General features: G+C 40.3%; 1 protein-coding gene across 3 annotated transcripts in view; it reads left to right on the top strand.

Moving 5' to 3' along the window:
- Positions 1-18,103, top strand: part of LOC106093533 (protein turtle) — a 479,313-nt gene that overhangs the window by 410,062 nt on the left and 51,148 nt on the right. Inside the window, exon 10 of one of the 3 annotated variants that reach the window (XM_059365880.1) lies at positions 1,598-1,681. The exons of the other annotated variants lie outside the window; for them this stretch is intronic. Coding sequence (XP_059221863.1) covers positions 1,598-1,681 — 84 coding nt within the window. The remainder of the gene's footprint in view (positions 1-1,597; positions 1,682-18,103) is intronic. 3 annotated transcript variants of the gene reach the window in all.

The raw sequence follows: 18,103 nt of genomic DNA, 5'->3' as shown, positions 1-18,103 counted from the left end.
AGATGCAAATGCAAATTTTGTCAATGAACATTCCACTAAGGAACAGGGGCAAATTTCTCACATATCAATGAGTGCAATCCCATTTAAGTTTTAAGCTCTATGATAAGGAACCTCCTTTTTAAAGCCGAGTCCGAACGGCGTGCCGCAGTGCGACACCTCTTTGGAGAGAAGTTTCACATGGCATAGTACCTCACAAATGTTGCCAGCATTAGGAGAGGAAAACCACCGCTGAAAGTTTTTTCTGATGGTCTCGTTAGGTTTCGAACCCAGGCGTTCAGCGTCATAGGCCTCCTTAAATGAGATTTGAAATCGAATTTGATATCCAATTTTGAGGCCAATGACCAATTTTCTACGGGTTTACACCTTTCCCAAAACACCCCACAAACAGCAGCTTTTTACTGACCATCGCAATATGGGGTTCAAATAAAGGTATTTGGGAGTAGAATACGAATTTGATATCCAAATGAATGACCATGTATTTAGGGCATCACCCCTTACCCAAAACACCCCCCAAAGGGTAAAAATTTTTCGATCATGCCAATATGGGGCTCGAATGAAAGGTATATGAGATTGGAAAACGAATTTGATAACCAATTTTGGGGCCATGTGTTTGGGAGACGCCTCATCGTGTAAACTTTCCTTAAAACAATGGCAATACGGAGTTTATATGAATGGTATTTGAGAGAGGGCTAAGTGTCTGGGGGACCACCTCACCCCCGAAAACACCCCTAAATCAGACATCATGACAATATCGGGCTGAAATAAAGTATTTGAAGAATGGAGTACACATTAGATTCAAACTAAAATTCGTAGACCAATAAAGATTTTATGGGATTCAGATAAAGGCACCTATATTGTTAAACCGTAAGTCAAGCGATGTACTATTTTCGTAGCATGGTATTTCACTAAAAGCTCTTTAATTGTCGAAAATTAATATTCCAAGGAAAATTTTGTTCCATATAGCGGGCCCGGGTCAGCTAGTATACCATATAATTCAAAATAATTTTATATATGACTTTGAGTTTTATTATTTAACATTTAGAAGGAACGATCTAAAGAACTGTGTGTGCTTTAAAGCTATCGTAATAGATGGCATATATGGATGTAGCATTTTACTCAAGGATGTAGCATTTTACTCAATTGCACTTACTCACACAACTATAATCGTAGTGGAAATACTTTTTTTTTTTTGCACAAATATTTACAATGCTCTCCCTCCCTCCTTCCTCCCTTTCGACGAAATGCACAAAATATTTATAAATAATTTAGTTTGTTTACTTTTATTTCTTTTCATTACCCATAATTCTATATTTTTTTTTTGTTCTTCTCTTCTTTTTTCGTATTTCATTTACTTTTGCAGAAAAAACTCTGTAGCACTTTGTTCTTTTCATTCTTTTGTTTTTTCCGGTTACTTTGTAGCATTCTTTCTTTCAATAAAATTGTTGTTTCCATTGGTTTGGGGTTTTCCCAGAGAAAAAAAAAACAAAAACAAAATTTAACTGCTAAGCAGTAGGAAAAATAAAAAAAAACAAGAAAAAACTTTGACTTTTTTATTTGATTTGTGTTGTATTCTTTGTTTCTTTTTGTTTATTTACAGACCTTTTAGCCTATTTTGATATTTTTTTTCATACCGATTCTCAAGGATCGATTGTTTATTCGCCACCTAAATTAAAATTAAAAGGTACTGTATATACATAGTTTGTTGGTTTTTATGTTTTTTTTTTTTTTTTGTTTCCTTCTCATTGTTATTCTCTATTATTATTTTCTTCATTCATATTAAAGTGCCTTACATTTTTGTTTTCCCTCAATATATATGATTTCCTTTTCTCTTTACCATATTTTGTGTTGACAATCTACGGCATAGGGAGTGGAAGAGTGGGACACTGGGGTAGCACACAAAGTATTACACAATCCGAAAAGTTGCAAAACATTGAAATGTTTTCTGCAGTAATTAAGTTTTAAGTGAGCGTGCAAAGAAAAATTACAAAATTCATAAAAGAATAATGACATGAAATGAAATTTTCTAAAATGAACCTGGAAAGGGTGTGTTTATTTTAATAGAAACTCATAAAAACTCATGATTTCAAACAAAAGTTGTCGTACTCACTTCGACTTTATAAAGTGTTGTAACTTTTCTTGATTTCAACATACATACGTTTGAATACACGAAAAATATACACTTGGCGACAGTGGCGAGCAAAAGTAAACAGTATATGTCAATCAAGTTATTCTCAACATAGCTCCAAAGATAATTTTTTATACCCAACACCATAGTAGGGGGTATACTAATCTAGCCATTCCGTTTATAACACCTCGAAGAAATGATCTTGACATTGTTAGTCTATCTCTCCGTCCATGGAAACCACAATAGCGGTCGAAGGTGTAGCCTAGTCGTTTGAAATGCAAATGGGCCATATCAGTTCAGATTGAGACATAGCTACTATAGCAACCGATCTCCAGATTTGATCTCTTGACCACTGGTAGCTGCAATTGTTTTCCGAGTTGGCTGAAGTTTTGTTATAATATCGTTCGATATCTATTGGGTTCCCCAAAAAGTAATTGCGGATTTTTCATATAGTCGGCGTTGACAAATTTTTTCACAGCTTGTGACTCTGTAATTGCATTCTTTCTTCTGTCAGTTATCAGCTGTTACTTTTAGCTTGCTTTAGAAAAAAAGTGTAAAAAAGTATATTTGATTAAAGTTCATTCAAAGTTTTATAAAAACTCCATTTACTTTCTTTTAAAAAATCCGCAATTACTTTCTGGGCAACCCAATATATTCTCTTGTGAGTAGTGTGCCAAATTCTCTCATCTGCATCTCGTAAAATCTTCTCCAGCAGCATATTAAGGAGATCAAACGATTGGTTGTCTCCTTGTCTAAAGCCTCGTTTGGTATTAGATGGTTCGGAGAGACTCCTTCCTTTTCTTACTGAGGAACGTGTATCAACGAGTGTCATTCTGCAGAGTCTTATTAATTTTGCAGGGATACTAAACTCAGACATGGCTTGAAATATCTTTGAACGTATTGTAGTATCGAAAGCGGCTTTGCAGTCAAAAAAGAGATGCTTGGTGTCGATTTGTCCTTCTTGGGTTTTTTCCAGGCCTTGGCGCAGTGTGAATATCTGGTCTAGGGTGGATTTAGCAGGTCCAAAACCGCATTGATAGGACCCTATTTTCTCATGACTTAAGGTTTTAATCTTTCACACAGTACGCTCGAGAGTATCTTGTATGCCATGGGGAGAAGACTTATTCCTTTGTAGTAGGCACATTCCGTCTTGTCTCCTTTCATGTGTACGTGACATCCTAAGCTGGGGGTCCAATCATCGGGTATGCTTTCTTCTAGCCAGATTGCGCTGGCAAGCTGATGCATACGCCTTATCAAACTAAATAGTTCAGTGGGTAACCCGTCGGCTCCTGGTGCCTTGTTGTTCTTCAGTCGGGGCACTGCTACTTGCACCTCATTCTGACTAGAAGGTAAACATTCTATACCATCATCAGGAATTCGTTCCGCGACATCGTCGGACATTAGCAAATTGCAAATGCAAATTTTGCCCATGAACATTCCACTAAGGAACAGGGGCAAACTTCTCACCTATCAATGCAGTGCAGTCCGATTTAAGTTTTAAGCTCAATGATAAGGGACCTCCTTTTTGTAGCCGATTCCGAACGGCATGCGCAAGTGCGACACCTCTTTGAGGGAAATTTTACATGGCATAGTACCTCATAAATGTTGCCAGCATTAGGAGGGGAAAACCACCGATGAAAAGGTTTTTCTGATGGTCTCGCCAGGATTCGAACCCAGGCGTTTAGCGTCATAGGCGGACATATTAATCTCTGCGCTACATTGGCATCCTCTACATCGGATACTAGCAGATACTTTACTCTTGGTCGTACTATGGGTTTCTTGGGGGAGATTTCCCGTACCCTAGTACCGATTTCGTGGCATTTTCCATGGAGTGGGAAGTGGTTTGCCACTGCGCCTTTATATCATCGGGACAAGCAGTGGTGCTATCAAGCAATTGGGTCAGTCGAGTGGAGTATGCCTTTGCCAACTGTTGTGTTTACAGCTTTTCAATGTCCAGCTTCCGCGCAGAGTCAGATCGTTCTTTACTCGCCATGTTCAATCGGATGCCAATCTTTGCTGCAACAAGGTAATGATCCGAATCTATTTATATTCGCTCTTCGGATCGATCGTACAGCTGGATGAATGCCTTCCATCTATCACAACGTGATGATAGATGGTCAGGTGACAGCCTCTATAATGCATTGTGCCGTCCACTGGCCAATCCATTACAAACGGGTGTGAGTTCCTGGAATGTCTAGTATCCCTGACATACATCTTTAAATCAGGAATAAGAAGACGAATATCAGACGAACTCACACCATGAACATACCGATAGAACAGCGCCAAACAACCCACTTTGCGACGACGATGAAGGGGGGCAATAGAGTTAGATATCCCACTGTCCCCAATCAACGCCATCGCTCCCCTCTGTAAACGGTCCAGTAGCTCCAGGGATGATTTTAAAGCTCCAGCCCATACATGTGAGTTGTACTTCATTTTCGGCCTTATGAAAGTGGTGTAGATGTTAGATCAGACGGAGTGAAGTAATTCTTACACCGTTTAAGGAAGCCTAAACACTTGAATGCCCAACGGACATCACTTTGTATTTTCATGCCCAGAACATCAAGAGCTTCTGATTGCTCAAAATTTACACCGTTGATAGACAAAGGTGGTCGTAATGGGATCAGCGAGTCGTTTGTGTGACAACAAGCAGCACTGAGTCTTTCGTGCATTAAAATCTACTCGATTCATTCGACCCCGCTCAGAAATGGCCAGCAAATCCTGCCAGAGTGTATCGTCCACAAGTCGCATCTTGTCCTCAATCTCTCGAAGACTTGGCCTATGGTCGAATGAGTACGAATGACAGAGATTGCTGTCATCTGCAAATGAGTAGGTCGGATTCGATGACTGACCCAACAGAAGGTTGATGAAAATTAGAAAAAGAGAAGAAGAGAGAACAGAGCCCTGAGGTACACCTGCGGTTAATTTGTGCTCATTTGATGAGAATCCATCTATAACGACTCGAATAGTTCGATCTCTGAAAAAAGCTCGAAATAAATCGAACGAAGCCATTACCGACACCATATGCGACAAGCTTTGGTAGAAGTGTACCGTGCCAGACCCTATCAAATACCTTGGAGATATCTAGAGCCACAACCTTACTCTCACCAAACTGCTGGATTGAGCGACTCCAACGTTCCGACAGAAGTGCCATGAGGTCGCCCGTAGAGCGATTTCTGCTGATACCATACTGTTGGTCGCTAAGAAGGTCATAAGACTCTAAATACCTCACAAGAGGGTGATTAACCATGCTCTCCATGACCTTGGAGAGAGCGGAGCATATCGCAATTGGCCGATAATTCGTAGGGCTGTTTGCCTCACCCTTCTTGGGTATTGGCTGAACGTTCGCAACTTTCCACTGCGACGGGAAGACTCCCGCTCGTTAGGCAAGGTTGAAAAGGTTGCGTAATGGCATCCGGGCCCGGGGATTTATTTACATCTAGATTTTTAAGAACCCTTTTAACCCCACGAGTTCGAAAAAATATTTGGGGCATGACGCCAGATACATTTTCGATTGAGGGGAGTGGTTGATTGCTATCCAGCAGGGAAGAGTTCCCTGCAAATATATCATCCAACAGGTTAGCCTTACTTACTACTCGTTACTCATCAACACGCAAAAAACTTGAAAAAGTGAAAAAATTCGTCAGAGTCCAGCCTGGATTCGAACCTGGACACACGAGCAACAGCGGGTGTCGTTCCTGTGGTCTCTAGCTTTCGATTTCATCAATACAACTTCCAACAGGAGCACAGAATCATGTGCATACCATGCGAGTACTGTAATTGCTGTAGAGAAAAAATCTTCCATTACATAAAAACACATGCCTTGGGAAAAGTACAGCTAATAGACAGGGTTGTCGAGCGTGGATAATGTGCGTTTTCGCAATATGACCGATAAGTAATTTTAAACAAGATTACGAAACTCGTCCCAATGTAGTTGGTGTGTGTTGCGATCTCTGGCTTTCCTTTTCCATTTGAAAAGAAAAATTTTCGATTATTGAGCTCAAGTCGAAAGAGAAACAAACCAAAATTTTAAACTTTTAATGATCTTCGCCCTAACTGGCAATAAAAAAAACTTGAAAAATATATTTTTTTTTATTAAACCATCACAGGGATACTATAGCCCTTATTTATATTACACTTATATCATTGCTCGCCACTTTTTTGCTTGCCACTGTTTGTACACATCGACCATGTTCTTCAGAATATGTGAACAAAAAATAAACTCTGAACATGAACTGTTTTTCTGACGCTTTGGAGATTGCTGCTGCTGCTTAAAAATGCCATAAATTTTTAAGGTCATTTACTAAGCATTCTGCAAAATGTTACCTTGACATGCAAAACAGGCAGTGTAGCAATTACACTCAAAAATGTCAAACTGTTAAATCTGAATTATAATCAGGGCAAAAGTTAAAATTAGATGGAATAGAGAATTGAGAATGCCAATTATAGCAATTACCACTACAATTCGTTTAATAAGGATTTGAAGATTTTTGTAAAAGGTTTCTTTTTTAAACCAACCAATGACTAAACTAGTCATTGAGTTTGTAACTCTTCAGTATAGCGAATTCCGCTCTATAAATTATATATGTACATTCTTGATAGTCTTGACATTCAACATCGACCTTACCATCTGGCCGCTGGTCTGTATGGAATGTTGCTATTGGGGTATTTTGATTTGACTTCTTGGACATTAAAAGCCGCAAGTGTTTTCTTATAGCTGCAATTATGCACATAATTTTCTGTCGTGAATTCAAACAGCCAAATCGGTCTATAATATTATATGTGTAGCTCACATAGCTCAATTTATGCCCTGCAACATTCGGATCCTATATCGCCCATATGGTTTCAATATCCACCTGACTTTGAACACTTTGCTTAAAGTCGGGTAGTATATGCGCCCTTAATAGGCCCAGGACCTTACATAAGTAGACTGGTCTATACGGCAAATTTATCCAAATAATGATTTAGACAACGCACAGTGGGCCAAACGGAAAAAAATTGGAAAAAAAAGTCTACAACATATTATCTATTGATGTAAGTGGTACGAGATGTTTTAGCCATTTGTGGAGGAGGACATAAGCTTTCCGAAAAGTGTCCATATCTGTAATAAGGGATGAGATATAGGTTGTCAAAGTTGACCATTTTTGTCTTCTTCAACTTTTTGGGGACCATAACTTTTGATTTACTGAACATGATTTAGGATTTTAGAGAAAGAGCTTGTCCAAAAATTTTTCTAAAACCAAAAATATTTTTCGTATTAAAAAAACAATGACAGTTTTAAACGGCTAAAGATACTGACATGATTCTTTTTGAAATTTATAGCTCAAATATTGACAAAGTCATAAAAAAACCAAAGTCAACAAGTAAGAGCGTGCTAAGTTCGGCCGGGCCGAATCTTATATACCCTCCACTATGGCTCGCATTAGTCGAGTTCAATGCGCGGTATCTCTTTTTAGGCAAACAAAGAATATTGAATAAGAACTGTTATGCTATTGGAGCTATATCAAGTTATAGTCCGATTCGGACGATAAATGAATGCTGAATATTGTAGAAGTTATTGTGAAATATTTCAGTTCATTCGGACAAGAATTAAGCCTTGTAGGGGCTCAAGAAGCAAAATCGGGAGATCGGTTTATATGGGAGCTTTATCAAGCTATACATCGATTCAGACCATATTAGACACGTATGTTGAAGGTCACGAAAGAAACCGTTGTACAAAATTTCAGCCTAATCGGATGATAATTGCCCCCTTTAGAGGCTCAAGAAGGCAAGATCCCTTCTTCGGTTTATATGGCAGCTAAATCAGGTACTATACCGATTTACTCCATACTTGGCCCAGTTATTGAAAGTCATTACAAAACACATCATGCAAAATTTCAGCGAAATCGGATGAGAATTGCGAGCTCTATTGGCTCATGAAGTCCAGATCCAAGATCGGTTTATATGACAGCTATACCAGATTATGAACCGATTTTCGCCATATTTAGCACAGTTATTGAAAGTGATACCAAAATACTACGTGCAAAATTTCAGTCAACTCGAATGGAAATTGCGCCCTCTATAGGCTCAAGAAGTCAAGACCCAAGATCGGTTTATTTGGCAGCTATATCAGATTATGAACCGATTTGAATCATACTTAGCACAGTTATTGAAAGTAATACCAAAACACTAGGTGCAAAATTTCAGTCCACTCGGGTGAGAATTGCGCCCTCTAGAGGCTCAAGAAGTCAAGATCCAAGATCGGTTTATATGGCAGCTATATCAGGTTATGGACCGATTTAAATCATACTCAGCACAGTTGTTGGAAGTCATAATAACAGACCCCCTGCAAAATTTCAGCCAATTCTCAATGCAGACCCCCAGGTCCACTCTGTCCTCTAGCTTTGACCCATCCGTGTAACATGATCTTTCAGATGGCAATACAAGGGTTCCGTCTGCTGCCAGTGGCACAGTCTTGGACTGACCTCAAGTGTCGTCTCAGGTATCCGATTGGAAACTTCTTTCCTTCCAGGCTTTCTATTGCCACCTCGTTTATACCGCGATGTTATGAGCTGCTCCCATCCACAATCCATTCCCCCATTGCCTTAAGTCTCATAGTGTCCCTAAGTCCCTAGTGGGCGTGGTCCTCATTGCTCTGCCTAAGCCAAGACAATATGTTCTCTGAACCTGTTGTATGGTCCTTATGTTGCACTTTTTCTCCATAGCAAATTGCAAATAAACATTCCACTAAGGAACAGGGGCAAACTTCTCACATATCAATGAGTGCAGTCCGATTCAAGTTTAAACTCAATGAGAAGGGGCCTTCTTTTTATAGCCGAGTCCACACGGTGTGTCACAGTGCGACACCTCTTTGGAGAGAAGTTTTACATGGCATAGTACCTCACAAATGTTGCCAACATTAGAATGGGACAACCACGGCTGAAAATTTTTTTTTTGATGGTCTCGCCAGGATTCGAACTCAGAAAAAAGTTTTCAGCGGTGGTTTTCCCATCCTAATGCTGGCAACATTTGTGAGGTACTATGACATGTAAAACTTCTTTCCAAAGAGGTGTCGCACTATGCAACGTCGTTCGGACTCGGCTATAAAAAGGAGGCCCCCTTATCATAGGCGGACATGCCAACCTCTGCGCTAAGGTGGCCTCCATAGCACTGCACCAAACTACTGAGGCGTAAGTTAGTATTGGTCTAATCACGCTCCTGTAGAGCCAGTGGACTATCCTCTGATTCAGGCCCCATTTCGAGCCCACGGCCCGTCTACATAGTGCCCAACATCTGTGAGCCTTCTCAGTACGCTTCTAAATGTCACATTCCAATTCAGTTTCCTGTACAAGATCATACCTAAGTATTTGACTGTCATGTATCGAAATCGTCTTATTGAGGAAACGATGTGCCTTAAATTGGCTCACCTTCGTCTTCCTCATGAACAGGCATATTTCAGTCTTCTCTGGGTTAACATTGAGACCTCTGGGTCTACCCCAGTCCTATGCCATATGCAAGACCCTTTCGGCCCTTCTGCATAGCTCGTTCGAATGCTTACCCCTTAGAAGTATTATAACATCGTCTGTGTAGCACACGGGTTCAAATACCTCCTCAGTCAGCATCCGTAATAGGTTATTTATGGTGGTCACCCATAGGAGTGGCGATAAAATGCCTCCCTGTGCCACTTTCTCCCTTATATTTATGCCATGGGACACACAATTTATCCACCTGTTCCTTAGCATATGGTTTATCCAGTCTTTAAGGACCGGGTCCACGCGGCACTGGTTTAAGGATTGGATCAGTGTGTCGGTCCGCACACTTTTAAAAGCCCCCTCGATGTCAATGCATACCGCCAGGGTGTATGTTTTGGCATCGAAGGATTCTTCTATTTTATGCATAACCTCGTGCAGGGCAGTCTCCACCGACCTTCCCTTGACATAGGCATGCTGTTTGTATTTGAGCATTTCGCTGGATGTCATACTCTTTATCATGGTGTCCACAATACGCTTCATGGTTTTGAGTAGAAAGGACGTTAGGCTTATGGGTCTGTAAGCCTTTGGTGTCGCATAACTTGACTTGCCGGGCTTAGGTATAAACACCAAGCTTGCCTCCTGCCAGGCTTTCGGAGTATATGAAAGTCCTAGGCACGCTATGAAAATTTTGGCCAGACGAGGCGCCAGATAGCCTGCCTCTTTCTGTAGTAAAGCCGGAAATATTCCATCAGGTCCTGGTGACTTAAATGGTTTGAAGCTCCTCAAGGCTTCCTTGACCATAAATTCCTTTATGGTAAACCTTCGATCAACGTCATTATTCCAAGATTCCGGTGTCTCCGTGAGTCCCGTCGTATCCTGTGGAAATGGGTTTTCATCAAAAGCCTTAACATGTGCTCTATTGTCTCTGCTGTCACTCCCATGTCGTTTACTAAAGTTTCAGTTTGGAGATGGGTTTTTGAGAGAAACTTATCCACTTAGGTTAAAAAACAATAGGAGGCTTTATATCAATAAGCTCAACATTTCAACAGATTGTTTGTCATTTATATGTAAAAAGTCTCTCATATACACCTCAGCGAAATACTGGTGGACACGTTTTTTGAATTGTGTTATGTACCGGTCTTTCTAAGACAAATATCGAATTCGGAAGTTGAAATTTTGGTGAAGTCACCAAATTCAACAGATTTAATTATTGAATTTGCTAAACTTGTAGACAAACAACTATTCTCAACAACTATTCTTCTTACCGATTTTCCAATTGGCGTTTTTTTACTTAGCCAGTTTCTTCCTCCTAATGTGTTCAGCAATTGCAAAGCTTCAGACCAACAAAAACATCACATTTTTTTTACAAAAAAAAAATGCAGCAAAATAAACACAAATAATCATGAAATGCACAACAATTAAAATGAAATTTGCATATCCTTCAACAGCAACCACAAAAAAAAAAAAAAAAAAAAAAACAGGTAAACTCAGAACAACCATTTTCAACCTTCTGTGTACAAAGTGATTTCATAATTTTTGCTAGAATAGAAATCCCCACCACAAAAAAGAAGCAGAAAATAACCATACGAACCCCAGGCTTGCTTACGAAACCAACAACCATATCCTAAGAGGGCTGAAGAGAAAACAACAAAAGAGCATTCGCTTAAAAGTCCTTAAACGTGGCCTTTGAAATGTTGGAGGTTGTGAAGTTTTGTGCAAGCCAGTTGAGTATCGTTGTTTACTTTGATGGTATGTTTTTGCGGTTAAGGAATTTCTGTGCGTATGTATGGGGATTTTTTTTTTCTTCTAACACTCATACACTCATACACACACTTAGAGACTTTCACAAGCGTTTACTTATGTATCACTTGTGAACACTTAAAATGCATCAAGGCTTTGCAGTCCTTGGCAAGTGTGAAATGTAAGAAATAATTATTTTGAGTTGTATTTCACTGTGTTTACTCGGTCTGAGGAAGGCATAGCATAGCAGGGTTTGAAAAGTTGTATTTGGACCAAATTGGATAGAAATTTTATTTTTCTGGAACTTAGGAGGACTGATTTCGATAATGGCTTAAAATACAACTCTGAGCTCGTTTATTCGTATAGTAAGTAAGGAAAGACAAAATCGCCCAAGGCCAACTATATTATATGTCTCTCCTACAAGCCTTACGGAACTGTTTATATTCTTGAAAGAGCTGGCAAAGTATCTGTATATCGATACTACCGGCGAAGTTAAATTTTTTGCTTAAACAAAAATTAGCCATCTGAAACTGAATGTATCCTATAAGACAAATTGCGCCTATAGAGGGCGCAATTTTCACTCGATTGGGCTAAAGTTTTGTGCAATGTTTTCTCTAATGGCTTCCAACTAACACAAATTTGATTTTATTGGGTCTGCGAATTGATATTGCTTCTATATAAAAAGGTCTCCAGATCTTTACTTCTCATTTTCGTTTGAAATATAGGTTAGGAATTAGGAATTCCGTGCTACTTAAAAAAACCTTAATTGCTAATGGTGCTGTTGCTATGATCGTACAATCGTCCGCAATGAAACGATCTCTATGCCATCTGGAGACGGTGGATTGGAGCATAGCAAGAGTTTAAACAGTGCCATAGATATCACTCTATGGTGTTTCGATTTCTTATCCCTAAATTCCACAAATGACTGGCGACCACACAGATTATTCGCTACCCAGCGTTTAAGGGCTGGCTGGTGGGACGCATTGGCGATGTCCTCGAAGGCATGGCTGACCGTTTCGAATGCCTTCGATAGGTCGAGTGCCACGAGGACCGTACTATCACATGGCCTGGGCTGATTGAAGCCACGGCAAATGTGTGCGGTTATGGCATGCAGAGCAGTTGTTATGCTATGCGGACTTCAAAATCCATGCTGATGCTAGGCGAATGAAAATTCTCCAACGAGGCTCGGAAGGAGTAGTTCCTCAAGCGTCTTGGCTAGTGGTGAGAGTAGGGAGAATGGTCTGTACGACTCGCCCTCACACGGATATTTTGCAGGCTTCAGTAGCTTTGTCACTCTGCCCACATTACAGACATCGGGTCTATAAAAGTGTTCAAAGACAGGTTGAGGACAATCGTAAGGTACTCGAATCCAGGTTGATCCAGATTCTTCAGCATCAGTTTAGATATTCCGTCGGGGCCCAACGCCTTGGATGACTTGGCGCCACGGATGACATTCGTAACTTTGTCCACGGTATATTATGATGGCTGATCTTTTGATTGATAAACGTTCGACGCTCAGAAATTATGAAGTCGGGTGGTCGGTCTATGGTGAGAATTATGAGGAGTTGGTCTGATACCAAAGAAATGACGGCTTGCCAGGTTACTTCACTGAGGAGATCAGGGGATGGAATGGAAATGTCTAGCGAGCTGCTACACCTCCTAGTAATCCTAGTGGGGGATCCTCATTCAACATGCAAAATGTGGAGCCTTCAATCTGCTCTGCCAATGCGAAGCCCCGCTGATGTTTACCTAGGAGAGAATGCCATGAAACGTGATGCGTATTTAAGGCTCCTAGAACCAAACGATTATGGCCAGACCGTAGCCCACTTATGTCGGGCTTGTAAGCCTGGCCGTTAATAGGGACACAGCTACAAACCGGCGGTATAAACCGGTCTTCCAATTATACATAATTTTTGCTAGAATAAATAATTATTTAGGCTCTAGAGGGCGCGATTGTTATCCAATTTGACACACATTTTATGCGATGACTTTTGCTGTGACCTACAAAAGCTCTCACTGGTATGACCTGTATGGATCCAAAACCTGAGATAGCACCTATAAAAATTTTGTGCGATAATTTTTCCTATAATCTCCAAATGTTGTACTTAGTATGGTCCTAAACCTGATTTAGCACCCATACAAACCAATCCCCCTTATTATACTTATTGAGCCTCTAGAGGGCACAATTCTTATGTGATTTTGCTGAAATTTTGCCCGGCGATTTCTCCTCTGGTGCTCTAGCAGTTATCTCTAGTATGCTCCGAACCGGTGTATAGCCTGATATAGCTACCATATAAACCCATCTCCCGCATTTATCTCCTGGGCCTCTAGAAGACGCAACCATTTGGACCATTGGCAATATGCCATTTGAGGTGACGGTATGAACTGTATCGGTCCAAAACTTTAGATAGCACCTATACAAACCATCCTACCTACTATGCATATTGAGCCTCTTGAGGGCTCAATATTTAGTTTGGCTGAATCAGTCTAAAACCTGATATAGCACCCATATAAATCAATCTCTCGATTATATTTCTGAAGCCTTTAGAGGGCGCAATTCTTAGCCTATATGGCTGAAATTTTGCACGATAACTTTTCCTATAATTTCCAAATGTTGTACTTAGTATGGTCCTAAACCTGATTTAACACCCATACAAACCAATCCCCCTACTATACTTATTGAGCCTCTAGAGGGCGCAATTCTTATGCGATTTTGCTGAAATTTTGCCCGGCGATTTCTCGTCTGGTGCTCTAGCAGTTATCTCTAGTATGCTCCGAACCGGTGTATAGCCTGATATAGCTACCATATAAACCCATCTCCCTCTTTTCTTTCCTGGGCCTCTAGAGGGCGCAACCATATGGACCAATGGACCATTTGAGGCGCCGTCACGGTCAACATTTGCCTAAAATAAACTTCAAACATTAAATCATATGGACCGTACTACCGATTCAATAAAAGATTTTAAGTATTTTTCTGAATTTTCAGTGTTTTTTGAAAAACTTTCCTATATCTCTTAAAAAATCGCCCTTTACAACTCTTGAATCCGAAATGATTTCATATCACCTTTCCTGACGTTATTTCGTTTGGCCTGATTTACATTTTGAAGCTTTTATTTCCCAAAATAAACAACCCAGGCAAAAGTAATGACAAATCCGTTATACACATCTTTCTTTTAGACTCAGTAAAGCTTCTTTGCCATTTCTGTCCTGAACTAGAGAGCTATTTCAATTTTGTCCATTGTTGCTACTGTCATAAATAACCATTGCACTTTTGTTAGTTTTTTTTTTGTTTTGTTCATTTTTCCGTTTTTTTTTCCTCCCGCCAGAGCCATGTCTGCGAATTTACGCCACAGTTAGCTGTCGCTTACCAGTCGTCCTTCGAGAAAACATTTTTTCTTTGACATCCAGTACTAGGATGGGCTGACCAGTTTGTGGTGTTGGTGTACCTTTTGTATTCCACTGTTGTTGATGTTTGTTTTTTTTTTTTGTGGAGTTTCATCGTTTTTTATCTGTTTTCTCGTTGTATAAGTGGCGCTTACACGACTTTTGCCTTGGTCGTTGTCATGTCCAACACCTTTGCCAGTTGTCACTACAAATCAACATTTACTGTTGATTTTCTTTTTTTTTGTTGGTTGGCATCGTTGCTGCTGCTGCTATTTTTTTGTACACTATTTCCGTTTCCTATAAAAGCCTGTGGAATTTATTACCTGTTTATGGAGAAATTTGAATGTTGCTTTGTTTTGTTTCTTCAACCGCTGTTATTCAATTATGAACATGGAATTGGTTATTGGAACCATGCAAGGAAAGGATAAGGAGTTGATGTGAGGATGGGGACTTTTTTTAAATTAAGAATAGTTTTGTTTGTTTTTTTATTACGAGTCCTATATCATGTTTATAAACCGATGCGGATCAAAATGAGGCTTAAGAAGTCAAAGCTGGGAATGGGCTTATCTGGAGGCTATATGAAGGCTTTACAGACCGACAAGGATCGAACATGGCATGGATATTGGAAGTCATAACACTAGTCTTTGTTCCAAATTTCAGCCAAATCGGATCAAAATGAGGCTTCTAGAGGCTCAAGAAGTCAAAGTCGGGGATCGGTTTATATGGGGGCTATATCAGGTTATAGACCGATCTGTTATATAAAAATGAAATTTTTGTTTGTGAGCTGCTGTGTCTGTTCCGTATAGACTCGAAACCGCCTGAACCAATTTTTATGAAATTTCCACAGAGGGTTGAGTTTGAGCACCTGGTGATTATAAGGTACCACCTTTTTTGGTGTCCGAAGGGAGGCGGATCCTCTCCCTTACCCCAATATTCAAAAACGACAGATTAGGGAGATGGGTGCACCGCAATTTTACATGCCACCTTATGGTACCCCAAAAACACGAAATAAATATACAATTTTGGGGGCAAATAACCTGGGGGGACGCCCCATCCCAAATATCACCCGAACGGACACGTTTACCGATTGCGACAATATGGGTATAAAATGAAAGGTATTTAAGAGTAGAGTACGAACTTGATATACAAATTTTACTCTTAGTGTTCGGGGGAGTACCCCACCCACCCCTTCCCCACCCCTTGTGCGTTGGTATTTTGTATTTGAATCGTATAAATAGCGAAAACGCATCTATTATACAATTACCACATTAACCAAGCTCGACAAGCCTGCTTATTAGCTGTACATTTCCCAATGCATGTATTTCTGTGTAATGACAGACATTCTTTCTGTGACAAATTACACTTCTTCAGTACTAAATATGATTTTGTGCATCTGCTGGAAGTTTTATTGATGGCTTCGAACACTAAGACAACGGCAATGGCTCTCGCTGTTGTTCCGTGTGCCCAGGTTCGAATCTGGACGTGAACTGCGTCACCGTTGGCCAAAAATCCCAATGCACGCCTACCGAGGCTAAAGGTGTCACAAAGCCAAGTGTGTGTCTACGTGGATTATAGACAAAAGCTTGTAGACATTTGTATGTGGAATGGTATAGGACAAGAAAATTGACCTGCTCTGAAACCAGTTCACATGTGAAGGACGGCCAAACAAATTCAGTTTGGTATCCCTGCAAAATTAATAAGACTCTGCAGGATGACACTTGCTGATACGCATTCCTCATTAAGAATAGGAATGAATCTCTCCGAGCCATTTAATACCAAACGAGATTTCAGACAAGAAGGCATATCGTGCAAAGTGACAAATTTTGCCCATGAACATTCCATTAAGGTACAGGGGCAAACTTCTCACATATCAATGAGTGCAGTCCAATTCAAGTTTAAGCTCAATGTTACGGGGGCGTCCTTTTTATAGCCGAGTCCGAAAGGCGTGCTACAGTGCGACGCCTCTTTGGAGAGAAGTTTTACATGGCATAGTACCTCACAAATGTTTCCAGAATTAGGAAGGGGGAAAAGCACATCTAAAAAATTTTTCCGATGGTCTCGCCAGAGTTCGAACCCAGGCGTTCAGCATAAGAGGCGGGCATGCTTACCTCCACTTTAATATCCTGCAAAGAACAAAGAGATCGAAAAAGAGTCAGTGAAAATGGGTCTGGCAGTGAAATGGAGATAAGTCGAAATGGATGGTTTCAACTCCCAAAAAACCTTGCACAACCGAGCAGATAAAGAACATGGAGAAAGTTGGGAATCACAACTTTGAGACAGTCAGTAACCTTATCTACCACGGCACCGCCTTAACCAAAACGAATCACACCAGTTTTGAGAATAAGCGAAGCATAATACTGGCAAACAGATGCTACCTTGGACTAAGTAAGCAGTTTAGAAACAAGGCCACCTCTCGACAGACGAAGATTACACTATGCAAGACACTGATATATGGTGCTGTTATATGGTTCTGAGGCATGGCTACTTGTGAAAGCAAATGAGGCAGTACTTGGAGTATTTGAGAGAAAGATTCTTCGAAAAATATATGAACCAGTTGGAGTTAATGGAGAGTGTAGGCGACGTATGAACCACGAGCTGTATGAGCCGTATGACGACTATAGCATAGTTACATGACCTGCTTGGGTTAGGTCATGTTGTCCGAATGGATGAAGAAGCTCCTGCAAAGAAGTCTTTTGAAGGCAAACACGATGGTACACGCAAACCGGGAAGATTAAAAGCCCGATGAAAAGATCAAGTGGTGGGAGACTCCTCGAAACTTGGTGTCAGAGATATTAGAATGAGCGCAGAAGATCGAGGCGCTTGAAAAGCTATTCTACGTTCGGCTAGTGGAACAAATATTCTGTCATAGCCAATTTTCATTGCCTTAGATATCCTAGCATGCATTTCCTTCCTCCTGGCGAGACCATCAGAAAAAAATTTCAGCGCTGGCTTTCCCCTCCTAATGCTGGCAACATTTGTGAGGTACTATGCCATGTAAAACTTCTCTCCAAAGAGGTGTCGCACGGCGGCACGCCGTTCGGACTCGGCTATAAAAAGGACGCCCCCGTATCATTGAGCTTAAAACTTGAATCGGACTGCACTCATTGATATGTGAGAAGTTTTCTACTGTTCCTTAGTGGAATGTTCATGGGCAAAATTTGCAATTTTGCATTTCCTCATTGAAGATTTTATAGGAATAATGGGAATTAAAATTGCCAAAACAGACTTCTTAAATATAGGCTCAGTAGTTGCCCAAGGTTCAAGGTTCTGCCATTGCAATAAAATCATTAAAATATACTCCCCCATGGTTGTAGAGAACTTTTTGTTTAATCTGATGAAAAATTTAGCTTTTTACACAATTTTCTGCTGCAGTGAAGTAGTTAGCATGATTATTTTTGTTTTA

The sequence above is a fragment of the Stomoxys calcitrans genome, chromosome 3, assembly GCF_963082655.1.
Source record: "Stomoxys calcitrans chromosome 3, idStoCalc2.1, whole genome shotgun sequence".
Taxonomy (NCBI): Eukaryota; Metazoa; Arthropoda; class Insecta; order Diptera; family Muscidae; genus Stomoxys; species Stomoxys calcitrans.
This window is presented reverse-complemented; position numbering and strand designations above follow the sequence as displayed.